We start from the raw sequence: 27,730 nt of genomic DNA on the forward strand, positions 1-27,730 counted from the left end.
AGTATTTATAAATTATTATAAGTAATAATTTGTTATCCTTTGTGCTATGCATAAAAAAACCTTGTCTTATAAACATTAGTTTATCATTAAAAAATAATAATATTTTTAAAAATTATACATTTTGGGATATGACCAAAAACGGTGGTCAATATTTTTTTGTCTAGAGAAGGGTGAAAAAAGGATTTCAATATTATAAATGTTTGGATCAATTTCACAGAAGTAAAATAAAATTGGACTTGCTTTGGGCACACTGACCCGTCCACAACACATTTCTATTGGTTTATCTCTTCAGTGTGTTGTTAAATTTTCATACAACCACAATCTATTACTTATATAAATTCATAATTGAATTGACACGCCTCTGTATGTCTTCAGGGAACCATGGTGAACGAGGCCAAGAAGCTGATTGCCGACTCTGGCCTGCGCATCCTGCCCCGCGACGACCTTGACGAGGCCGCCACCCTCGCCGTTCAGCTGTCCGATATCATCACGCTCGCCAAGGCCGCCCACCTCGACGTCAAGTTCGAGATCCCCAAATACGCGTAAACGCCGCACCCACACCGACACCACACTCTCACACCGCACTGCAGAAAATTACATGATATCCCAACGTCCATCAAACTTTCTATTGCAAATCAAATAGATAATACGCTGAATGTACTCCATTCACTGAGTGATGCATGTGGTCAAATCAGGAACTACACAATATTTAATATTGATTGCACATTGACATCCTGTAGTTGCAGATTTCACCGTCAGCAAGCTATCGATGGTTGGAGTATATCTGGTTAGTCTACGTTTATTCAATCGTCATTCGGCATTGAACTAACAATAAATGACAGTTGACACATCCAATCACATTGGGTTGAATCAAAAATTGATTCTTATGTGTGTTATCTTAAATGCAGTTTGATGAAATCATTTAATGTCAATTAGCTAGGAATGTCTGTCTTTCTTGAGATTGAGTCGGATGTTTTACACCTAATTGAGGTTAGGTTAGGTTTGCAAATTCAGATGCAACAACTCTGAACAGTGTCTATGGAAAATTTCTGCATTGCGATATTACAGTCGTTTATTTTCTTTTCTACTTTCCCAGTCCATCTTTTTGTGTCTAAATTATTATTGTTATAGATTATGTTATTGTTTTGTTTCGCTCTAATTGTATCTAGATGTATTTTATTTATGAATACAACATGGTACATTGTATTATAATGTATTTTTAGTAAATTATTACCATTGGTATAGATCTAGATCTATAGATTAGTCTTACAGTCACCTCAAATGACCTCAACGATTCTTACCATCAACTTGCAGTAATGTGCAATGCACTGCAAGGTTAAATTGTTTCAATCTACCATCCATTGTTCTCTCTAGCCTCCTGGGTAAGAAATTCAATATAACATTGGCGTCCAGCAGCCTTCCAGTATAAGGTCGATTAGGTCTCACAGCTGTCATGTTGTGCTTATCACCTGATCACAATTTGGTAGAAAGCTGAAAAGGACAAAATCTACTATCAGCGCTATATAAAAAGAACCCTCTACCTTGTGATGTGACAGCCAATCTGTAGATTCTCGATGGTATTAACATTTCAATTGATCAACCAAAAGAACCCATTCTCGGAATTAATTATTATTATTTTTTATATCGTTATAATGTCTCTCATCGTTATCATGCATACTATATTATTTATCTCATGTACATTGTAGATATATTTTAGGAAATTGAATGGTTCTATTGATAATTTAGGCCCAGTTGTTTTGCAGAAATTCACATGTGAAAAAAGTCATCAAATATCCGTTGTCTTCAGCTTTTGAACAATCGTCTTGTTATTGCTTATTACAATTTGATGGAAAGCTGAAACAGACTTTTAGACAGAATTTTAAAATGTCAGAAAAACAAAATGGCGCTGAATGGCCATTTGATGACAAAGTAACATTTGAATTTCTGCTAAACAACTGGGCCTTAGTCTTAACTGTTAGGATATTAATACAAAATTCACTTCTGCACTTTCAAACCCTCCCGTGATTATGTTGTAATTATTTGTTTCTTAAAAATTGTAGCAAACCACATTTAGATAACTTTGATTCAACAAATAAACTTTATTCAAACTGTCAGTTCGAATTTCGGAAGAACTTCTCCTTCACCGTAACAAAGGTTAAACTAACAACAAATAACACGGAAATAAATAAATTCTTTTGAAACCGGTTGCTGACATTTTAAGTAAATTTAATTTAAATCAAAGTATTTGTCCATTTTAATCTAAATTATAAAACTGTTATTTGTTATCAATTCATATTTATATAGACTTTTAGCTTCAAAGTATTGTCTCTTTAAACTCTGAATGTAATTGCATGTATATCCCTTCGTTGTTACCTTATTCATAATTATAACTTGAATAGGTGAAATGCAAAACACGCTATGTGCGCTTGATTTTTCAATCTTTTGATAAAAATTCTATACAATTTTTACATTCGCACATAGCATATTTTGCATTAATTCTCACAGTATGTAACCCCTTTTTCCAAGTGTGGCCAAGAAATATCCATAAAAAGCAAAACTCTTGTAACAGATAGCAATATCTTCAAGAATATTTTGCAAAAGTATTAAAGCAAAAGTAATTGAATGATTATTATTTGTTTTATTTATTATTTATTGAATAAAAAAAAATTTGAAGAGCCACGGTATGCAGTTCTTGTTCCTTGCGATGGTGTGTATGTATTGGTCATACAAATATTGTGTTTGCAGGATATATAAAATGAACCACGTTGATATAAAAAAAATATATATATTGCCATCTATTGAAAAGCTATTGAACTAATAAATTTGACCATAGATTTTCAAAAATACAATTGAAAAGAGAACAATAAATTATTTTTCTTCAATTGTTTTCATTTGAAGTTAAAGTTTGCGGAAATCGAATACAATATTAATGATGGACCTGTATCTTCTATTACATATTATGTTGTGTATATATATGAACCCGTATCTTATTAAAATACATATGTATATGTATCTTCTTTCTCCAAAGTTGAATTATTCCGTACTTCTCACGAATTTACCAATGTAAATAATAGATTATGAATGTAATTGAACTGAGATTTTGTGAAACCAGAAATTTCTCTAGATGTTTACCGGAAAGCTCTTTTGAAGTCTCCCTTGGGGCCTGTTTGGGTGGAATTCCTTCAGAAGTTTCTGACGGAGTTAATAGTTATTATTTGTTAGATACATATTGTGTTATGTACGAATAGGGGATTATGATCACAACTGTTTTGCATATTTTATTGCAAACTACGCCTTGTGTGATCGCCGATGACATTATAGAAGGGTAAACAGATGCTTATTGCTAATAAAATTACTTCAAAAGTGAACTTTGTTTTATTACAAACCCTTTCTTGTTCAAAATGTGTGCTTCCCGGTTCTCTCTCCCTCGGAAGATGCGAGTCTCGCTAAACCGCATCCAGTGCAGTAGCCGTTATCGCTGCATGCATGATGCACAAATGGAACCATAACCTTTTCACCACGTTCCTGAGGTTTATAGGATAACGGTTGTACGCGGCACTTTTTATCACATTCATTCATTTTCTATGAAAATAAAAGCACGCATGTTATTTTGCTGTCTGATGATTTTTTTTTCAATAATGAACCAAAAATATATTACGTAATTGTAAAAAGCATTCACTTTGTGGCTCATCATAATTTACAATAAAAACATAAATTTGTTTTTGACCACTATAGTTTTATTTTCACTCTACCGGTTTCGGAAGAACCCTTCCTTCGTCAGGAGAATATTAAAAACTGATCTACTACACAAAATATTGACATATATACACAAAAATGTTAAGTGTTTGAGGGAGGGGTGGACAAAGTGGAAGGGGTAATTACGGGAATTCCAGTAAGAACAGAGCGGTTAACTGGAAATATGTCTAGAATAGGACTCTATAAGACAGATTAATTTGGTTATTTATTATACTGGAGTTATTATTGAGGGATTTTCTGATTTCAAGTGCTTCTAAATTATCTAATTTTTTGCCTTTATTACTATGGTGAAGAATTTTAACCCCTGTATCTTTACTAAAAGTATGATCGGTGGAAATGAGATGATTGGCATCTGAAAAATTATTGTTATTTAAACATCTTAAATGTTCCGTGATTCTAATATTTATATTTCTAGTTGTCTTACCTATGTAGAACGATGGACAATCATTGCAACATAGTTGGTAAATGCCTGAGTGGCTAAATTTGTGATCTTTATCTTTAGTATTTTTAAGTAATTTTCCCAAGTTGTTATCAGTATAGAACGCGGGTTTAATGTGGGTAGGCAAATTTTTTGTACTAAGTGAAGAAAAATTGGATATGTATAAGATTTTACGCCATTGAAAGGGATTTATGATTTTATTATTAGTTTCAGGTGTACCAAATAAAAATGTATTCGTCGAAATGAGTTTAAGTTTTACAAATTTATGTGTTTTTATTGCAAAAATATATTTTCCATCACACGCCCCCATTGAGTAGTTGGGTACAGCCCAGCGGGTCACGTGATACGTACTCTGTCTCATTCCAGCAGTACCGTACAGACGAGACAGCACGTATCACTGATCCGTTGTGACGTGGCAATGATAGAAAAATGTATTTTTTTGTTTTTAATTGAAAAAATATATCATCTGTCAGCAAAATGACACCTACATTTTTTACACCAAATGTGCTCCGGAATTTGATCGGTCGGTGGCTGAGTTGACATCGCGTTTGGGTCCCACCCAGGTGTAGTGTGTTTCTCCATCACAACACAAGCAACATTTTCGATAGTAGGAGATTTTCAAATATTGTCAGATTATTCGTAACCCGGGAATGTTTGTCTTTCTTTAAAAAAAAAAATTGTTGGTTAAAATCCTTCGCGTGCGTTCTGATACACCCTGTATTAGAGATTCCATTATTATTCCGGGATTACGGGACTTTTGTTGGTTTCGATACCTCGGTATAACTGTAGAAATTCTTTTTTTTATTGGCTGAGATACATCAAAATAATGTACTACGGAATTGTATATCTTAAAAAGTCCGCAATAGTATATGTCTATCTCCTAAGGATAATCCCCAGCAACGCCGGGTAGATGGTAGCTAGTAGGATATAAGGGATAGTAAAAGGAGGAAAATTAGTTACTGCATGCGGTATTCAAATTAAATTAGCCCTAACAAATAATATCTTATTTAGCGCTGACGAAAAAAATACAAGCATAAGTAGGTTTAATTTGGAAGCCAATTTAATTTGAATTGTCCGCCATTGCACCAATCAGGTTGGCCAACTTCAGCAGGCTCTGCACACTGACAGAAGAAAACGCCAACATTACAAGAAAATGGAGTTCTGTCGCCGCTTGACAGTTCGGCCGTCATCCGATTGTTAGTTAGCCTAAATTAATTAGGAGGTACACAAATGTCAAAATACAAATTTCATTCGCGATAAAACTAATCAAACTAGAGGCGGAAACACAAAGAAGCGTACCAAAATGGCTCTCAAGAAAGTTAAAGGCAATTTGGAGAGGCTTTTCGACAAAAATCTGACAGACTTAGTCAGAGGAATTAGGAATAATAAAGAAAATGAGGTAAATATACCGATGATACGCGTAAAAAACAGAATTAGAACATAATGGATATCATTTCTGAGATATTACAAAGTTTTTTCTCTTTTGACATGACATAAATCTCGATAATTTTTGAGTAAACATTCACACAATATTGTTTGATCCATTGTTTTTACAGGCAAAGTACATAGCCCAATGTATGGAAGAGATAAAGATTGAACTGCGGCAAGACAATCTAGCTGTGAAGGCAAATGCTGTCGCCAAATTGACATACGTAAGTTTTGGAAGATTGTCAAATTCTCTTCACTTCTGTTATCCTAATTTGTAATTGTGCTGACTTGGAGAAAATATGCTAATAATATATGTACACAAATGAAAGTATGCTGGGATGTCATGAATTCTGATTTATTTAAAAGTATGTTTGTTGCCGCATTAAAGGTGAAATGATTTGTCCGTATTTATTGTTGAATCGCAGTTATAATATAATATTTAATTCAATAAACATTTTGACTGTCCCAATGTACACTGTAACTGCAAACTGTTTGAAGTTTCGTGTTTACATTTTTAATAGTTTTTGAGAGCATCAAATAAGAAATATAATATATGATTGATATTTTCCATTAAACCTCTATTTATTTCATATTACGGCAATTTGAAACAGCTCTTATGAAAAGTTGTCAATTTAGACGTCCAAGATTGGTATGGTTGATTACGGACAAAATACAACCAAAATATTTGAAGTGTATTCAAGTATTTTAATATCAGATTCTCAAGTCCAAGCTAAGATCATTGTTTTGTGTAGCCTTATAGTTAGTTACTTATCACATTACTGATAAATAAAGAAAAATCAATGTGTTTATCATTAGTATAAATCTGTGGGTTAGTGTCAGAAGTCCCTATGTTCAATTTGTGAATTGTTGAAAGATGTTTGTTCGTCGATTTATTAGTGTAAAATATGTCGAAATAACATTATTTTGTCATAAACATTACATTCTTTAAGCCGTCGATCATTAATCCTAAGTGACTGACTTTGGTATTTACATATAGTAGAGATGCAATGAATAGTGATTTGGTCGAATGCCAAGTATTCGGCAGCGTTCTCTCGGCCGAAGCGCCGAATATTATCACTACTGAGATTTTTATTTGAAAGACTTGTCACAACCGTAAGACAAACCCTTACACCTGGTGGTCTGCAAAGGCAAAACAATATCCAAACCTAATGAAGTTTTTTTAAATTTATCATTCGTCACCTTGCAGTAGTGTCTATAAGTCAGTGAGAGACTATTTTCGGAAGTTGATATAGTCTACGAAGAAAAACGCAATCGTCTGCTACCAGAAAACGCCGAACAACTGATTTCATTCTCCACAATTTCCCTGATTGATTTTAAATATCAAATAACGAAATACTCTCTTATTAAATACACACTTTTTGATTGAAATGCGTTTTTATTTTCATTATTAGGTATTTGGCCGAATAGTAGAAATATAAAAAAATATCCGAATCCCGAATAGTGACCGAATATTCTTTGCATCTCTAATTAAAAATTAAATGTGCAAGAAGGGACATTTTAGAGTACTTTCTGACACATAACTCAAATTATCAAAATCTATTTCTAGAATTGACCCCAGAAATATACATACGTTAAAAATCATGCTGCAAATCGACCTAATCTTTTTGCAGAGGTTTAAAAAACCAGCGGCATTTATAAACTTCAGTGTGACGAATACAAGGCTGTTTATGTGGGACAAACTGGCCGGTCTTTTGATACTAGATTCAAAGAACATATGCGAACGTTTAAAAATAATAATAAAATACAATTGTCACAATTCGCGAAACATCTCCTAGATAATAATCATTTGCTTTGTGATAATAATAAACCAACACCTTTACATAAACAAAATAAAGGACGTAAACTCAATCTTGTAGAGCAGTTGGAAATTAATAAAAAGTCTAACAATGCAAAAGCTATCTTTAGATGCACTACGTCGTGTAATATTTTGGATCAAGCCGCTATCAATAACACTCCTTACGTAGATGGCGATAAGGCTTAAATTCCCGCTTAACACCATCCAGCTGTTTTGATTTAGGCGAGAAAAAAACATGGCCACAAAGTGCCTTTTATTTTATTTTGTGGATGTTCAGGCATAAATATTTAAATGTTTTTCGATCATTTTATAAATAACTTAATTTGCCACATTATACAATAAAACCATAACCGAAAATGGGTTCGTAAGTAGGAAATTTTGAACTTTACAGCAGTTTTCATAGGTCTTATAAATTTCTGGGCTTATAAAAAGACTTATGTAAAAAATACTCGATTATTTCAAAGGCCAAGATGTATTATACTCGCGGTATTTATTTAAAGCATCTGAAACATTTCTAGGTGACAAAATTTTCAAACCAAAAACACATGATTTTGCATTACTACTCATTGCATCGCCTTAATAAATTATGGCAGCGCGGGGTCACCACTATAGCAGTGATGTGTGGTGTGTAATTTACGGTGGCTGCCGGTACCGTAAATCAGTGTTCAAGGAATTTGGATGATTGAAAGATAAAAGTCTGCGGTCTTTGTTGAATTTATTTGCGAGAATGAATTTACAAGTTACGTGAACGCGGAGACGGTGGTAGTGAAGAGTGGTGGTCTGGTCGAAAGTTGAAACTAAAATGACGGAGAGTCCTCTTCCCGCTCGCGCCTAGCTCTTCCGGGGCTTCAGGCGGCGGAGTAATTATAAAAGTGTTACCACATGTGGAATGAGTTAAAGCAGTCCCACAAAATGAACAAACAAATATAATTCGCTCCCCGCTTTTAGATATTTTTAAGCCGATTCCGAAAGCAAACCCATCATTTGGGAATCACATAATGATTAGAATAATGACCTTTAGTCAAACTTAAACAACACATTCATTTTGGAAACTTTTAAAAGGGTAATAACCATTAACAATTGCAGTAATTTTACTCAGAAATTAGTAAGGGAAATCAGTCGATAATTAAAAATAAAAGCAATAAAATCCTTTTATTGCAAACACCTATCTAGTAATATAAATGAATCGTCTGTAAGTGGTAATGCTACAGTTTGATAATGCCTTCAGAGGGCGAAACAGTTGTCACACGTAATAATAATTACACAGCAGAACTTGTTTATAAATAAAGTGTTTTTATAAATTGAATAATAATATTATTGAGTATATAAAAAAAAAAAAAAAAAACATTTGTTTGAATTTCGATTTTGTTTTCTTGATTGAATGAATAAATAAATGAAATCTTGGAAGTGTAAATAAACCCAATTCCCAACATCCAATCAAACTGAAGCTCAGCAGATAGACTCGTCGATGACAATGCATTATATCAACTTTTGGTGGCACTCATGCATTTTTCTTACATCGGATGACATGTACTAAAAATATACAGCAGTTAGTATACGAAATAAAAGTCGGTACTATCCAATTAGGATTTGGCTTAGGTGTTAGCGGTGTTGACTCCGGTTCCTGGAAGGAAGATTCAATCATCAGTCAAACCAAAAAAACAAAACCCATACAACAGCACTAACTAGTACACTATAATATAAACGCTAAAATATAAAATGTTAATTTTTATCTTAACGAATTAAAAAATCTAACCGAATAACTGAATAAAAAATGCACAAAAATAAAAATGGACGCACAGTTCTATTGAGGCCTTTGTTTGTTCTACTTCGACTGCGCACGATAGGGAATTCTCTTCACACCAAAAAATCACTTATTATTAATTATTCACATGTAGAAATACTTCAGACACAAGAATACATAGTTTTTATAATTTTCAAAAATCATTTATTAAAGTTATAATGACTTTAAAAACAGGCGCGAACGAAATATTTCAATGCAGCTAAGAACGCCCGGTGATTGATCAAGCGTTCAAGGGTGAACGATGACGTCGCGGTTGACCGGCCTGAGTAGATCCTGCAAACCGATGGCGGCGGCGGCGGCAAAAGTGTGACGTAGCACTTGTGACGTAGCGGTCAAGATGGTGCATGACCGTTTTCAGAGCCGAAATAGCACGCAATTTTTAAAACAACTACAAAAAATTGAAAACGCATTTAAAAAAAAGAAAAAAAAGAGGCACATAATAAAATAATTATCTTTATTAAAATAAATTATTTACAAAATGCACGAGAATTCCCTATTGCAATACAGTCTCCTTGGCTTTAATCCCTTGCTAAAGATAAACAAACAATATTTCGGAATAAAGTAGACAGATGTCGCTAGAGATATGTGACTTGCGTGTACACGACATAGCAAGGACTCAAACCTAGAATTAACTAAAGTCAGCTCCTACGTGAGAGGCAAGCGCGTTCAAATGACTGAGATGTTTCCCGCCACCAGGGGTTAACATAAATTAAATGCATGAAATCACATAGTGTTTTATCGGGACCAATATATTTGTTTGCATTGACCAATTTTAGTGTTGAATGTTTTCTTAAACAGTGAGGTGCTCTGTAATAATTATTCTTACCATAATCCAGCACCTCTGTGCTGGTTCTTTTTCTTGATCAAAATGACTATTATAAAAATGTATTTTGCATACTTTTTGTTGAAAAAACACCTTCCTGGAAGTTATCCAATATTCCATGGAGGAGGTTTACAAATACACCATTCACTTCAGATATTGAGTATTTACACAATAAACAAACTAAACAATAATGCAAGCAATCCGCACCTCAGTTTACTCCGCACAAACGTATATCTATTTGGTAAGTTTTTAGATTCTCACGGCCAAAAGCATTTTTGTTGTTTGTTTTTGGGGTGTTATGCCGTGTTGCGCTAACTCCTTCTTTAGCCGACGTTTCGGACAGCGTTGCAGTGTCCATCATCAGGGTAGATCCGAAGATGTGTCACACATCTTCGGATCTACCGGATCTGCCCTGATGATGGACACTGCAACGCTGTCCGAAACGTCGGCTAAAGAAGGAGTTAGCGCAACACGGCATAACACCCCAAAAACAAACAACAAAAAAAGTATATCTATTTATTTATAAAAAGTAAATGATAATGCAAGCAATCTGCAGCTCAGTTTACTCTGTACATATGTATGTTTATGTATTTATTTTGATTATTATAATATGATATTCATTTTGATTATAATTAAAACTAACTGTAAAAAATTTTTAAACATATTTGTGGAAATTTTTCGGCTTGCCATTTTTAATTGTTTCTTTCTAACATGAAATAAATAATATTTTCCTAGTACATATCTCATTTGGTATGCAAATTTCCATTGCAGTTGCAAATGCTGGGATACGACATATCATGGGCCGTGTTCAACATCATCGAGGTGATGAGTTCCAACAAGTTCACCTACAAGAGAGTGGGGTACCTGGCGGCCAGCCAATCTTTCCATGCAGACTCTGAGGTAAATATCATCCATTCTATTCTATTACCCTTTCCAAATACATAAAGATATTTTCTCTGTTAATATATTTAGTATCTTAACCTCTCAGGAAAGGACTTTTATTTACTTTGTGTTCCTTTGCGAACTGTCAAAACGCGAAAATTTTTGTGTTATTCACGAGTTTTGTTAAAAGCTTCATAACTCACGTTTTGGGAAACGTAGCCTCATTCTAAAAAATGTTTTGGAAAGATTATGAAATTCACTATCGTATTGTTTTGTTATACGTAAATATTTGCGTTTCTAAATATACATTTTCTGAAAACGTCAAAAATATGTAAAAATCGCTGACCATTATTTCAAAGCTGTGAAAAATGTACTATTTTCTGAGTATCATAAAGAAATAACACTTTATATATTGAAGAAATATAATTAAAAACTATTAGTCACCTCAGAATATTAACCGTCCAAACTAAAATATTTTTAACAAATTATTTAAAAACGCAATAAATTATGAACGAACAAGATGACAAGTCCAATCGACTTAGATAATGCACCTCGAAATTCCATAGATATTCTTGAATGCAGACGCGTAGCGTTATTCATTATCGATACTCTGTTTTTTAAATCATGGCAATCCGTATACTAGTGATGGAAATAAATCGATTTTTGTAAAATCTCGCGCGTTTACGTGAAAAGACGTACTAATGTCTTGACCGCTATTATCATATTTACGTCTTTTGACGTTCTAATGTTCCGAGTGGTTAACCCTCAAGCTGCAGGAAGTAACTAAAGTCATTTCTAGTTTAACCCTTTCGGAACTTGTGTATATTTGAAAATACATACATTTAAGAATTTTTTCTTCGTTATCTAGAGCGAATAAAAATTGGCAGTTTTAGTTATTCAATCGCTGATATAACTGGCCTTGTGTACTTTTTTTATTGAATTTTAGCTACTTGTTTAGGCAGTAGCCTTTTAAATATTTTAAAATTTGATGTTTTTGTTCAATCGACTAATTTATTTTTATTTTTTAAATATAAGTTTTGAAGGTATTTTTTCAATGTTTAATTTATAAGCAATTTTAAAAAATGGAACAAAATGTTAAATTTTTTGTGTACAGCTTACAATATTTTATGTGAAACACGCCCTCTGAGACCTAATGTTCTTCCAAATAAAATTAGCAATAACTTGTATATAAAATGTTCAAAGAACTCTACCAATTGTTATCAAGTTCTACCACTGCCAGTTTTAATTCAGGTCTGAAAAGAGTTAAGTCCTCACTGTACAAGCACGTTACGGAGCTGAAATTCCTTTGTGAAAATTCCCCATTTATATCTCTAACGATAGATATGTAGATAGAGATATCATCGCTGTTAAATCAAACCGGCATGTGTGCAAAAATTGAGCTTTTGAGTTGTAGGTGTCAAAAAATTTCTTTTTTTCCGGTCTTTTTTTATGTCGAATCGGAATATCGTATAGTTGAATAAAAATCCGTCAGATGGCGTTGGGTCGGTATGCATTTATGCGGGAATCGTCATTTTTTTATCAGAAGACGGATCTATTTCGCAATACGCCGGTCGTTTCAAAACTTTCAATGAGGAAAGCCGCCCATCATGTATGTAAAACTAAATTATTGCACAATAGTACATTTTTATTATTACCCAGATCTGACTTATTGGCAGATCCGGTTTGCACTTAACATAAGCGTTTATAGCAGTCTCAGCTAAAACAAACCGGCATATATGCCAAAATGTCTGTTTCCGGGAAAATCTATCGCCGAACTTCACAGAGATTATAAAAAAAAAGGAGGGACGCTTAAGTCATGACCGTGAGGGAGACAGCACGATAAATATTATGTTTTAGAGATGGTGACATAAACATATGTCGGTTTTTCATTTTACACGCTTGTCGTGTGTGGAACAATGGTTGTTTTCAACTACAGTTCGGGAAAGGTTTAGAATAATTCTTTATGTTGTTATTGATGTAGAATAATGCTGAAGAATGAAACAAAACAATAAATGTAAAAGATCATTGTCAAATAGAATCGCAAGTCTAAATTTAAATGGAATTGATTAAGGTCACGTCGCTTCGCACCACGGAACCATCATACTCTTAGCTTCGCACCCAGTATCTTTGGATACTGCAGACGGACGTTTTTCAACTCTTATTTTATTTATTTTAATGTTGTGCGCAAATACATAAACATAATCTCTTTAAAATAATTTGCCGTAAGTACATGGATTGTGTAGTTATTTCCAATTTACTATATTAACGTAGCATGTATTTAGAGTCACGGACTTACAAATTGATATAGATAATAATGTATGGGCATTTTTCACAATATCAAATAAAGATTAGTCACACCTTTATTTCAAATGACCTACCACGCCTGAATCCCTAGAGCCGCCTCTGATGTCAAGTCAACACGGGAACAAGGTTTTGATGGAGTTTACGACTTTTGCCACGTCAGTATAAAATATTACTTGCGTAATGACTGACAAAAATCATTAAGGCTTACACCAAAAAAATCAAAGTCCTGAATTGAGTTGACAAATCTTGTCGTTCTGGACATTATACATAATTAGTGGTGTGTTGATTGAGGAAAAGCAAATCATTATTTCTGAGTCTACGGGAAGGGATATTGAAAGGGATGAGTTCCAACAAAGTAGATGAGTTAATCATACTGTTAATAATTTTGAAAATGCAATCAAAGTCCTTCCCACGTTTTTCTAAAGAAGTTCATCGTATCGCCTCTTTCTAGCCCTAACCTCTAAGCAATTCCCCTTAAGAAGTAATGCTGTGCGAAGGAATATAATATTATAACTTTATCTATAAAAATATATAGTATGTATTTACATAATGTTTGGTGTTAGTTTTAATGTTGTTGTGACGATAGAAGGTTACGTCCGAAACTGTGGTCAACAATTCTGTTAAAATAATGCTTTAGAATTGTAAGTTAAACATTTATCTTTTTCTGCCCAACCTAACCTCAAAATGCCACTTCCAGCTTCTGATGCTGACCACCAACATGATCCGCAAGGAGCTGAACTCCTCCAACCAGTACGAGGCGGGACTCGCCCTCAGCGGACTCAGCTGCTTTGTGTCCAGTGACCTGGCGAGGGACCTGGCCAACGATATCATGACCTTGGTTAGTAGACTCGTTGTTGCAGTTTTTGATGCAGGGCTCGTATGGTGACTAATTATCCTAATCCGGGTTGAATTTATTATTAGCAGTGTAATCAGTATGTGTGTAATGATTGCAGATGAGCTCCACAAAGCCATATCTCCGGATGAAGGCCGTCCTGATGATGTACAAGGTGTTCCTCAAATACCCTGAAGCTCTGCGGCCCGCCTTTCCTCGTCTACGAGAGAAGTTGGAAGACCCTGATCCTGGTAACTATTCCTTCTCCTCGTGTTAGTCCATTTCCATGTCATTCCATTTCCATATCATTCCAATTTGGACATGTGCTTTATATGTAAAAAATAATTTTGTTTCTATATCATTCCGTTTTCATGACATTTTTTTCTTAGTCATTTTGTTTCCATATGATTCCGTTTTCATGTCATCCATTTCTACATCAAGCTGTTTCTGTATCATTCCGTTGGCATGTCAATTCGTTTCTACGTCATTTGGTTTCCATGTCATTATTTTTCCATTTCAAAGATCAATATTGTACCCCTTTCTCCCATAATATAAATTTTGTGGTCCTGCAACTAAGGGCTCTTTTTATACTCTCTCCATTACATTGCTCGTTGAGAAAGAGTGAGAGAAGTTACAAGGAAGCCATCAGCGGTTCGCCTCTTAACCCATCTACTTCCTCTCACTGATAATGACCGCACCGTGATTTCCCAGGCGTGCAATCGGCAGCGGTGAACGTGGTGTGCGAACTGGCGCGCAAGAACCCCAAGAACTACCTCTCCCTGGCGCCCGTTTTCTTCAAGCTAATGACGACCTCCACCAATAACTGGATGCTCATCAAGATCATCAAACTCGTAAGTGCTGTTTTCCTATGCGAAACTTACTTGACTATTATGTTATCAAGTTTAAGGGAATACTTAAAAGAATTCATAATCTGCTCTTTCATAGATGGCGCTAATTTAATTATTTTAGGAAAACATACACTTTTTGTAAGTTGTGTTTTAAAATATTAAGATGAATTATTTGTTTACAGTCGTACATACGCAACATGAATAGAATAAATGGCTTTGTTCGTATTCATTTACTATTATTACATTTGTATACAAACACAATTTTTTAAACAGAAAAGTATACAAATACAATATTGTATGAAATCCTTATGAAAGTTTTATTAATTATTGTAAATTACAATTCGTGAGCATGTAATTCTTGATTTCAAATTTTCTTTGTCCACACATTTTTTTTCAAATTTATTATTTGTATTGTTATTACACATACTTAGATTAATTAGTTAATATTAAGAACTATTCTCATCCCAGACGAAATTACTGAGATATAGTACGGAGATAACTACCTTATTACTTGAAATAAACTGTCCAGTTTGGCGCCATGACCCACCTGGAACCAGACCTAGGCCGCAAGCTGACCCAACCGCTGGTCAACCTGATTTGCAGGTGTGGAGCCTTCAGCACAGTCCATACCATAGATAATAGAAACAAGAGAGATAGGACACGAGTCGCCAGCATTGTTCACCCACACCACAGCAAATAGCATCTACACACCAAACGCGTAACTTTCATTACATAGCCGCTTTGATAGTTCATGAAATTTTGTCTTTCCCTTTGTTTCTATTATCTGTGGTCCTTACTAAGCCCTCAGCATCAGGCATTCCAGTGTGTTATCCTGTTTTGTTAGTATGCCCCGCTAGGAGTAGCCCGCTAGCCCCTGTACTGTTGTTGCTTATTGCAGTTTGGAGCCCTGACCCCCCTGGAGCCCCGCCTGGGGAAGAAGCTTATTGAGCCACTGACCAATTTGATACACAGGTATGTCGCTGACCTAGTTATTCTTCTAATCCTAAATTTTTTTGCCGACTACCTTTATTCCATTAGTTTGAAATTTACTTATTTAAAATAGTCACCAGCTTTATTTCGAGACATGTGTGTTAAAAAATATTACATTATTCAATGTTTAATTTTTCAAAGTAGTTTCATGTTTTTATGGGGTTCAATGTTTTAAATGGTGTTCTAATTTATTTGACAGAAGTTGATTTTGTTCCTTTCATAACATTTGTCCCCAATAGTTTAGAAGTTAGAAATACAGTAGGTCGAGAGAGAGGTTGAAGATGACATCATTCTAGTATCTTCTGTCTTTTCGTTTTCATACGAGGCGTGTGAGAAGGAAGAGAATGATTTTTGATGACGTATTTACATCTTCTCTCTGGGACTACTACATATATTTTAGAAAACCATTTTGTTTCGCATACTTTTAAGATACTATGTATTGAAGAAAAATATTGTTTTAAGAGCAGCACAACATCAATATTATTAATGAAGCTTGCTACCTTTCTAATATCTCCCTGAATACAAGTTATTCTCAATTGGGGAGATATTAATTAACAGCCCTAGGGATACATTATGAAATGATGGATGGATTGATTGATTTTAATGATTGTAGTACATCGGCCATGTCTCTGCTGTACGAGTGCATCAACACTGTGATAGCCGTCCTCATCTCCATCTCCAGCGGGATGCCCAACGACAGCGGCATGCCCATCAACCTATGCGTGCAGAAGCTGAGGATACTCATTGAGGACTCCGACCAGAACCGTGAGTCCACCCAACATATTAAAACAGACAAATTTTTTCCATATGAGCGTACCATTTTAAACATTAACTCCACACAGAAGGCCCTGAGGAAAATAATTTTCCTCATGGCCTGTGTCATCTTTGGGGAAACTGTGTGGAGGGTCTTTACACCTATTCCCTGTTGCAGTGAAATACCTGGGCTTGCTGGCCATGTCCAAGATCCTAAAGACGCACCCCAAGAGTGTGCAGGCACACAAGGACCTGATCCTGCAGTGTCTGGACGACAAGGACGAGTCCATCCGCCTGCGGGCATTGGGACTGCTCTACGGCATGGTGAGTGACTGTTGAACACTTTTATTTTTCAGTGTATACTGGCTTATTATTTATTTTTTATTATTCACCAATTCGCGTCCATGCAATCCGCAATTTGCCGTCAACAAGATGCTGGGTCTGCTGCAGGGCTTAGGGGCAACAGGTGGAGGCGATTTGACCTCCGCGCTGTGCACCGCCACTTATATCGCCAAATGAGTACAAGTCTCCCATGTTTCACCTTATTCCCTGGTATCTTTAATAAAGTTCACCAGAGTCGTTGTGGTTGAGTATTGGCCATGTCTCCTGGCTCCCCAGGTATCGGAGCCTTCTTCCTATGAACTGGACTGAAGCTGGACATTGGAACCCTAAATTAATAGGTGTTTCTTCAACTTACAGCCATTGTTGCTTTCTACTGCCAGCTGCAACAGCTGCACAAGTCTCCCGAGGTGACCTTGTTTTGTTAGTAGTCCCACTAGCTTCCTCAACTCCAGTATTTAAAGTGCATAGCAGAGATATGTTGGAGGATTTGAATTGATTTAAAGGTGATTCTGACTCCCTATTCTGGTGCCAGGTGTCCAGAAAGAACCTTATGGAGATAGTGAAGAAGCTGATGGTGCACATGGAGCAGGCGGAGGGCACTCTGTACCGGGACGAGCTGCTGACGAGGATCGTGGAGATCTGCTCCCAGAACAACTACCAATTCATCAGTAACTTCGAGTGGTACATCACCGTGCTGGTGGAGCTCACGCAGCAGGAGACGGCTAGCAAATATGGTGAGTTCCCCACCCATTACATAAGTACTCACAACATATTATATACATATGCTAATGCATTAGACTGGCTCGAAAAACACTATTCTGCAGAATTCTGAATTGCCTCTCATAAATAAGAAGAAAAATTACAATGTACAAAAAATATAAATTGTCACAAGTAATTATGGTGTGCTAAATGTCGAACATGATTATTTTGTTCAAAGGGATTGTGGGGAGTGAATTCATGAATAAAATAACACAATTGCTCTCAAATAATACTATTTGAAATTTAATTAGATTGGAGTTTGTACTTGTGATGTGAGTGTAACTAAAATATCTGTAACTACAATATAGGCAAGAGAGAGAGGGCAAATCATTTCAGATGAATTTATGTTAATGTACGCAATTTATAGAGGTAGTACTGCGATGGTAATCTTGAATCACATTGTGTAGTGTCGCCCAAACCTCCAACGGTGTTGGACGCGAGTGAGCGCCGTAAGCGGTGAATAAATAAAATAACACCTTCAATCCAAGACAAATTATATAAATACATAAATTTACGGAAAATATATTTTTTTAACCTGGAAAAATGGAGGAAGCGGTTGATCCGCATGCCTTCATAACAAAGGCGAAACAAAACATAAGTGACTTACATACAATCATCGAAGAAAATAAACTTACCAAAGAAACCAAATCAAAAATGATGAAAGAAATAAATAACATCATGGAAATGATATCGCACATGGCAATAGAATTAGCTAAATTACAAGAAAAGTGTGATATTCAAGAAAAAAACCAAGCACAAAAATACCCTTTTTCATACTCTTCTGCAGTAAAAAACTTAATATCACAAACGCAAGAAAAACGATTTCCTATAATAATTAAAAGCTTAAAAGAAGAAGACACTGAAAAAATAAAAGAGAAAATACAAAAGATTAAAATATCGCAGTTGGGAATTCGAGTATGCGAAATTAAAAAAACAAAAAAAAACCTTATAATAACATGCCCAGAAAAAGAAGACGCAAAAAAATTAAAAGATAAGATAAATGAAGTCGACAAAACCATAATAGCGGAGGTACTTCTGAAAACGGATCCATGCGTAATATTCAAAGGTCTCGACAAAGACTATACCGAAAAAGAATTCTTAGAAGACATCATTGAACAAAACAACGACATCAAAATGATATGTGAAAAATACCAAGATAAAGAAATATTACAAGTTAAGGCCATCATTACAAACAAAAAAACTAACAGCAAAAACTTAATACTACAAACAAATCCCGAAATGAGACTACATCTTATTAATAAAAAAAAAATTCATCTAGGATTCATGAGAATCTATGTAGAAGACTGCAATCCTCTTACCCAATGTTTCCACTGTCAAAGATTTGGACACACAGCACAAAAATGCTACAATAGAATGAATAAACCAACATGCAAGCACTGTTCAGAAGATCATCCCATCTCCGAGTGTAAATCCCTGGAACTGCCACCCAAATGCGCTAACTGCAACTCAGCTAACAAGAAGAAAGAAATAAACTCCTTGAACAGTAAAATGAATGAAGTAGACCACCGAACAAACAGCGAAACATGTAAGTTCCGATCTTACATGCTTAAATTAGCCAAAGAAAGAATTAACTACGACATTGAATAAAAATCTTTTAAATAATTTTGTAAAATACAACCGAAAATGCATTAAATGGATGATTTCTTAAGTAACGAATTAGATTTAAATATTAAAATTCAAGAATATGAATGTATATGTACCGATTCGTGTAACAAAATTATTTCTAAAAACATCAATGATATAATTATTATGCACATAAACATCCGTTCAATTCAAAAAAATTTAGATGAATTAATTCTAAAAATAAATAATTTAATTAAAAAACCGGACTTTATAGTGTTATCCGAAACATTTACGAACGCTGAGTCACCGCCTTATCACTTACCTGAGTACAACTATATTTCTACCAAAGTAGACATCAATAAAAATTCGGGAATAATAATATTTGCAAGCAATAAATTTAGTATTGTTAACATAATAGAACATCCAATACACTTAGTAAACTGCATCGAAGTACATTTCAAACTCGGCAAATCCATATACCATCTAATAGCTATCTATAGAACGCATGGCTCGAGTATTATTACATTTATTAATGACCTCAAATACATATTATTAAAATTAAAAAATAAACTTTGTTTTGTCGTAGGAGATTTTAACGTTAATATTAATGAAAAAATAGAAAATAATAACAAAAATGAATACATCAATTGTATGACTGAACAAAATTTTATATCTTGCATAAATAAAAATACTAGGGAAATAAAAGAACATACTCCATCTTGTTTAGACCACATTTGGACAAATGTAAACATTAAAGATCTTCACAAAATAAAATCAATTGTTTGGAAAACTAACATAACTGATCATCACTCATGCTTACTTCTGTATAATAATAATATTAAACATAAAAAACATAATTTAATAACCAAAAAATCAACAATAGATATGACTATTCTCTCTGAAAAATTAAAAAAGGAAGATTGGAATAATGTTTTAAACAGTGATGATACTGAAATTTGTTCGACTAACTTCGAAAATATTATGTCACAACACATTAAAAATTCGACAACTGAGATAACAACATACATAAAATCAAAATTAAGATGTTTAAAACCTTGGATTACCAAAGGACTTATTATATCTATCAGAAATAAAGAAAAACTTTACAAAATAACTTTAAAAAATCCCCGAGATGAAAAAGCATATATTTTCTATAAAAAATATAAAAATAAATTAACATCTTATATTAAAAAAAGTAAAGAAGAGTATTTTAAAAATAAAATATTATCTTCAGAAAATAACCATAAACAAATGTGGAAAACTGTTAATTTCGCCATAGAAAATACAAAAAAAACAGAAAACATTAAGTACATTGAACACGATAAAAAAATTATAGATGCCAATATACAGCCTAAACAATGTGCAAACATATTTAATTCCTTCTTTGCAAATGTTGGGAAAAATCTTGCGAAAAATATTCATAAGCCTTCAAACCAAGAAAACCATAAAAATAAAAATATACAGAAACGTAATATACTTTCAATGTTTGAAACAACAACAGAATGTGAAATCTCGAAAATAATAGAAAATATGAAAGGAGGTTCGTCCCCCGGTTTTGATTCTATTACGACACACATGTTAAAAACTATGAAACCTCACTTAATAAAACCTATCACTCATTTAATAAACTTAAGTTTAACAAATGGAATTTTTCCAATGAACTACAAAACCACAATAATCTCACCTATTTACAAATCTGGAGATCCACATCAAGCAACGAATTATCGCCCAATATGTCTAATTTCTAATATAGGAAAGATCTTTGAAAAAATAGTAAAAAAACAATTGGTAAATTTTCTAGATAATAATAAAATATTACACAAAAACCAGTTTGGCTTTATAAAATCACTCAGCACACAAGATGCTATTGCTAACGTAACTTCATACATTTACGAATCATTAGATAAAGGTAAAAAATGTGCGGGTATATTTATTGACCTTAGAAAGGCATTCGATAGCATATCCCATGAGATGTTATTAAAAAAATTGAATAATATTGGCATAAAAGGCAACGCAATTAAATGGATCACCGACTACTTAAAAAACCGTCCTCAAGTAGTAAAAATCAATCGTGTTAATAGTGATCAAGAGATTACAAGCTTTGGAATCCCCCAAGGTACAGTGCTTGGACCAATTCTATTTACTATATATGTAAACGATATTTTTTTTCAACCCTTACACGGTCAAATTACGTCATACGCCGATGATACAGTATTAATAATAAGTGATACGAATTGGGAAAATGTAGAATTAAAGGCCACAGAAGACATCAACACGCTCAAGAATTTTTTCGACACTAATTTACTGTCACTTAATAAAGAAAAGACATTTGTAATTCCATTTGCAATCCATACAAATGATACTCCTAAAAATTTTTACATTGTCATACATAATAATACTAAAATTCACAGCCAAAACTATTGCAAATCAAACTGTACAGTACTAAAAACAACAAATAAAATTAAATATCTAGGAGTAATTATTGATAAAAATCTGAAATGGAAGGAACAAATATGTCAAGTAGTAAACAAAATTAGAAAATTAATATATATATTTTTAAGAATTAGAAACTTTCTGTCGATAAAAAATCTATATTTAATTTACTATGCCTTAGTTCAATCCACTTTACAATACGCTATTATTAGTTGGGGATCCGCGTATAAATGTAACCTTCTTCCAATTGAAATTATACAAAGAACAATTATTAAAATTATATTAAAAAAATCCTTTGACTACCCAACAGAACGCCTGTTTGAAGAATTTCAAGTACCTACATTTAAAGACCTATATATTAAAAACTCATTAATCCAAATTATAAAAGAAAAAGATAAATATCAATTTTTAAATGAAAACAGAACGCGACTTAGACATGTTTTTCTATGCCCAAAACTAAATACGTCTTTTTCACAACATCATTATACTTACCAGGGAAGAACTTTTTTCAATCGTCTACCAGAAGAAATCAGAAGCATTAATGATAAAACCCGAATACTGCTCTCTGTCAAGAGACATTTTAAAAATATTCTGAAAAAAAAAACTACTGTCACTTAATTAATCTCACAAATATCCTTAGTTTTCCATAACTTCCTTTCTTTTTTAAATTTAATAAATTAATATATTATCCTTCACTACTATCAAAAAAAATACTACAGCAAACATACATTTATGTAAAAAGAATTATTTAAGTACCAACTAACAACAACATTTTTGTACACTCCCCTTCCATACACAAGCAAATGCTTTCAATGGAAGAGTAGTAAAAAAATACAAGATGTAAAATGAAACATAGCACCATGTAAACATATTATTAAAAATAAAAAATAATTACAAAAAAAAAAAAAAAAAACATTCTGTCGGTTTCAGGTTGCTTCTGTAAATTAATCCTCAGGTTCCTCCTGTGTGGGTCTAAAAGGTAGTTATGGAATCCATCCACAGCTCTCTGTGTCATTTCCCAAATTCGCATCGTCGTGCCGAGCTACTGTGGTGTGAAATAGCAAAGTCCTCATTCCTCAAATAGATGTGATTACAAAGAAATTAGAATTACAATTCATGTGAAGAAAGGTATTTTTGTTCATGTTTTCCCAGTATAAGGTCCAGTCTGCAGCCTGCGAACCTCTTTCTTTTATGGATCCAACTTAAATGGTGGCCGGACTCGAAGCCAGAGCGCGGGGCGCTACTTGCTTCGCTAGACTTTAAAGTACTTTCTTGAATCGGCCTGATTAGCTCGTACAAAGATATTTTCTATCATTGCTTCGGCAATCTCTGGCTTGAGTTGGGATAGCAATAGTAGGGATGTGCAGTTATGTGATGTTTGGGTAGTAACCCACACGTTACAATATCCTATGACAAGAAAGATAGATTCAAGATTCTATTGAGATAATTAACAATGGAATAAGTTAATTCTAAAACAGTAGTGGAAAAATTAAATTTTTGTACGACAAAGCATAAATCCCTATGATATCTGATTTAAAAAAATCTGAATCTGAATATAATATCATTCCAGGCAACCTGCTGTCAGAACAACTGGTGGATGTGTGTGTTCGCGTTCACGCAATCCGGGAATTCGCCGTCAACGAGATGCTGGGCCTTCTACAGGGCTGGGGAGGTCATGGGGGCGGACAGGCCGGGGGCGCTCTGGCCTCCGTGCTGTGCGCCGCCGCTTACATCGTGGGGGAGTACGCCACGTAAGTACAAGTTCTATCTTAAATTTTCAATAATACATAAAAAACTTACAAGTGAGGCGTAGTTACCCCCTATGGGAAAAAGTATGGCACTTTTACAAATCTAGAGGAGGTGAGGTTTTATCATAATCATCTTTTATTATGGAATAATGAAGATTATTGTTGCATGTTCCAGCGAGCCATCGGTGATGAGAGAAGGCCTGCGCTGGATGCTGGCCGAGGGAGTCCTGCCGGGCCCTACTCGCGCCGCCTTCCTCCATGCCGCCCTCAAGCTCACCGCCCGGTTGTTGCTGGGTCTCCTGCAGGCGGGGGATCTGCACGCCATACACACGGTACTACCTCACTTATACTCCTCAATTAACCTTCCAGCAGTACGGTGATGAGGGAAATAAGTTATATTGAATTATGTTCTGGATAAAAGGTGTGTAACACAAAATCTATTGAATTGAATAAGTGGGACTAAACACAGAGCTGACAAATCATTCTACGGCCAAGGTTTTGAACATAAGTACGAGTGGTGAAACAGCCCTTTCTCGAAATGTTAATTGTGTCCAGTTGACACACGTTTGGCGTGTCTCCCAGATGTCCACTGGGGCCCAATAGATCTTTTCTCATTAGAGCATTACTGCTAGATGTCTACCATTGAGCGTGGATCCCGCCTCCCAGGGAACTATTCATGTATTGGATAAACAACACCTCTGCCATATGTCACCCCAAGTGGTTCGCTTTGTTTGGTGACTTAGCAGGAGTACCCCGGGAATGAGAGATGCCGACTGAGGGAGTCCGACACTCCTGGTTCACACTGACCTCCAGTTCCTACCCACCACTCATAGGACACAGTTACAATAGATGTATATATTAGATATATATTATAGCATCTAGGGGTAGACAGAATGTTCAGTATAGTATATAATATATAGTTGATAGATTTTAAACCGCTCGACCCCCAGGTATAGGAACATATTACGATCGTAGTAAGACGGAGATCGCAGACTTTGTTAACAATCTGGTTGATTTGACAATATCGATTTGTTGCTCAATGTAATTGTAAAAAAGCACTAATACCTATTTGCAGCACTATCGGAGGACTATTTTAAATCGATTTATCAAAGCAAATATGGGACGCATAATCAAATTGGTCGAATTTAGATGCAAATATAAACCAACCGGGTCAATCAATGACTTTACAAATGTCATCGGAAGAAACGCAAAATGTGAAAATGACTGTGATTTTGAGGTTTGGAACAAAGTGTAGTCTGTCTAAAAAATTCTGCCATGAATGTTATCAAGGGTAACGATTTTAACCCGAGCAGTATAAGGCCCTCTTCCTCATATAGCTATACCAACGCTTCAGCGGCGTATTAGGGAATCCTTATAAGTAAGACTGAAGGTTTAGTGATTTGATAATCATAGATAATCTCACGGAGATTTTTTTATATTCACAGCTTTGCTCCATGATGGAAGAAAAACTCCAACCACATCTAAGTTCGGCGCACATCGAAGTTCAGGAGCGCGCCAGTACCGCCCTCGTCATCATCCGCCTGGTGTCCGGCGACGAGGCATCTCGGCAGCCCACCATGGTGTTGGCCGACCTGGCCGTTGTCACAACGGACGACAACGCGATGGACGGAGTGGCGGACGGAGAAGAGCCGAAAGAGCCGCCCAAATGCTCAAGACTGCTAAAGGAGCTGCAGGAACTGTTTAGCGGAGAACTGAACCCGGTGGCGCCAAAGGCTCAGAGGAAAGTTCCCATACCTGAAGGGTGAGTGGGATATTTGGACAATTTGTATCTTCTAATTAGTAAGAGATTCTGTGATGCTGGTTAGTGAGAGTAGTGTAATAAATAAGATGTTGTTCAGATTGGACCTGGATGCCTGGATCAACTCCCCGCCAGCGAGCAGCAGCAGCGACAGTTCCGGCGAAGAGGAGGAGAACAAGCCCGTCAGTTTCCTGCCTCCCGCCTCGCCGCCACGCCGCTCCAAGCACCACCACGAGCCCTCGGCGGAACAGATACAAAAGGTACTCCATGGTCGTTGGGGAAAGAAAGCCCCTGGGATCAATAAGTAATAAGGTTTCCTGTTGGCCAGGATTGGCAACTTTGCACAGATACAGATATGAAGGTAACATGTGAAAAACCTTTTGAGGAGTATTAACTGGCTGGTTCCTTGAATCACTCTTAACTCCTCGGGCTGCAGCCATATTCTCAGCCATAGTCAGAAGGTCAGAGTATTTCCGCTTTTCAATGAAATCCAAATAAATAGGATATTTCTAAAAACTGTTTTTGTAAGGTGACGAAGCTTACAAATATATTATTAGAAATAAATATATAATTTTTGAAATATTAAAATATAGTATAATAATTATAATCAAACATTAAAAAATGGCTCACCTCACATATTTTCATCTAAACACCGAACTAAAATTACTGATAATGAAAAAAGAACATATATTTTACTAGACAAATGTATTATAAACATCTGTCACGTCACTTTTTTATCGTTGTACCTTCTGTGGGTAACTTCTATGTTTGAATATAAAGCTTGGTGTTTTCTCTTTCTAACACTGTTTAGTTCATATTTCTAACTATGACGGTGAGGGAGACAGTAATTTCTATGAGATCATATGAGCTGTTGAACCTACGGGTAATAGCTGTTTGTTTTCAAAACAGAACCAATAAGCAGGAGTTAGAGGGTTTGACTATGGTAATACATGTACATACATTAATATATAACAATGTTCCCAGGTGAAGGAGGCTCGCCAGCAGGCGCAGTTGCATAACCCACACTACCTGAAGGGGGCCTTCAATGTCCCCGATACTTCCAACATACCCATTGCCGAAATAGCCCTCGAAGTTCCTCTCAAGATTCATGGTGAGCCATCGTAGCCTTTTCAATATTGTATTATAAACATTTACGTACCTGAAGGTGAAAATCACGTATCACCCGAAGGAGGGTATTTATGTGTCTCTTAATATTCCTTTTGCCCTTTCCAGTAACACAGATATTAGTTACCATTTTAACTGGACATCGCCCTTCTTCGCCCAGCAGACAATCATTAAGTGTAATGCAAAATGCAGTGTAAAGTGTACCCCTTACCACCGCACTCATAGCTTTCCAGTAACACAGATATTAGTTACCATTCTAACTGAACATCGCCCATCTTCACCAATCATTAAGTGTAATGCAAAATAGAGCGTAAAGTGCACCCTTTACCACCGCACTCGTGGCTTTTTGCGGCGAGGAGTTTAAAAAAAGCTAATAACTGGGAGGGTTGAGGGGATATTAACTTTGTTGAAATTGGATAGATATTGTTTGATATCTCAAAAAATAGTAAAGGGATAATTTTTGGTTAAGTGAATATCGATTACCAAATAGTTTTAATGTTTATTTGATGTAAAAAATAACTTAGATATTGCACTCTAATATTAACTATACTCCATCTGCATAACTCTCGTTTGGGGGAAGCGTATTACCCCCCTTCGGTGTGGAAAGGTTAATCATCCATTAGACCGCTTACCCTAATGTAGTACCCTACCATACAAGTTTGTGCGGACGAGTTTAGACCTGTCAAACCTCACGCCGCTCACATCTTCTTTAACTTGCTATAAATTAAATTCAGTAACTCACTGTCATTTACATTGGTAATTTTGTCATGAGTCATTTACGAGAAAAAACTTACTTGTGTAACAGCCGCCATATATGTACATAATGTGTGTAGGGCATTAGCTCGAGTACCTATGTTGAATAACTACATCTGCTTTCACCTGTTTAAGCATTCATTCAACATCTCTTGAAGCCACTCTGAGGATATATGTAGCAGGGTCTGACAATATGTGTATGTTTGTTTGCAGAAAAGCGGTCTGACAAGTACCTGCAGTTCAGCGAGTCGGGCAAAGTGTCCAGCCGCAAGGACAAGCGGCCGAGGAAGGGCAAGCGTAGCAAGAAGTCTCGATACTCCGACTCCGACAGTGACAAGGAAGGTTAGTCTACAAACCTGTAATTGAAAACTTTACATAATAAGGGAGATAGGCCATGAACCATTATCAGTATGAAACCGGCAGAGTCACCAATACTACTGTAAATCACATCTCTATGCACAACACCAGCATCCTAACTCATAACTTATGGAGTTTGGTCGTAGCTCGGCTTCCATGCCATATCTCCGTTTGTTTCTATCATCTATACAACCG

The 27,730-nt window shown here is 35.3% G+C and overlaps 2 protein-coding genes across 2 annotated transcripts in view; both read left to right on the forward strand.

The window, feature by feature from the left end:
* Nucleotides 1–3,368, forward strand: part of LOC149411404 (uncharacterized) — a 35,932-nt gene extending 32,564 nt beyond the window's left edge. The window contains exon 9 of the mRNA XM_089647351.1: nt 376–3,368. Within this exon, the coding sequence (XP_089503477.1) occupies nt 376–546 (171 nt within the window). The 3' untranslated portion in view covers nt 547–3,368. The remainder of the gene's footprint in view (nt 1–375) is intronic.
* Nucleotides 3,369–5,343: 1,975 nt separating this feature from the next.
* g (adaptor-related protein complex 3, delta 1 subunit-like garnet) overlaps nt 5,344–27,730 on the forward strand; it is a 28,025-nt gene continuing 5,638 nt past the window's right edge. The window contains exons 1-16 of the mRNA XM_089647478.1: nt 5,344–5,594; nt 5,752–5,847; nt 10,838–10,966; nt 13,950–14,090; nt 14,206–14,335; nt 14,796–14,935; nt 15,831–15,904; nt 16,536–16,687; nt 16,854–16,999; nt 17,550–17,751; nt 23,364–23,544; nt 23,717–23,873; nt 24,987–25,303; nt 25,401–25,560; nt 26,285–26,411; nt 27,392–27,520. Of these exons, the coding sequence (XP_089503604.1) occupies nt 5,499–5,594; nt 5,752–5,847; nt 10,838–10,966; nt 13,950–14,090; nt 14,206–14,335; nt 14,796–14,935; nt 15,831–15,904; nt 16,536–16,687; nt 16,854–16,999; nt 17,550–17,751; nt 23,364–23,544; nt 23,717–23,873; nt 24,987–25,303; nt 25,401–25,560; nt 26,285–26,411; nt 27,392–27,520 (2,377 nt within the window). The 5' untranslated portion in view covers nt 5,344–5,498. The remainder of the gene's footprint in view (nt 5,595–5,751; nt 5,848–10,837; nt 10,967–13,949; nt 14,091–14,205; nt 14,336–14,795; nt 14,936–15,830; nt 15,905–16,535; nt 16,688–16,853; nt 17,000–17,549; nt 17,752–23,363; nt 23,545–23,716; nt 23,874–24,986; nt 25,304–25,400; nt 25,561–26,284; nt 26,412–27,391; nt 27,521–27,730) is intronic.

The sequence above is a fragment of the Hesperophylax consimilis genome, chromosome 26, assembly GCF_061612785.1.
Source record: "Hesperophylax consimilis isolate HC1 chromosome 26, BYU_Hcon_1.0, whole genome shotgun sequence".
NCBI lineage: Eukaryota > Metazoa > Arthropoda > Insecta > Trichoptera > Limnephilidae > Hesperophylax > Hesperophylax consimilis.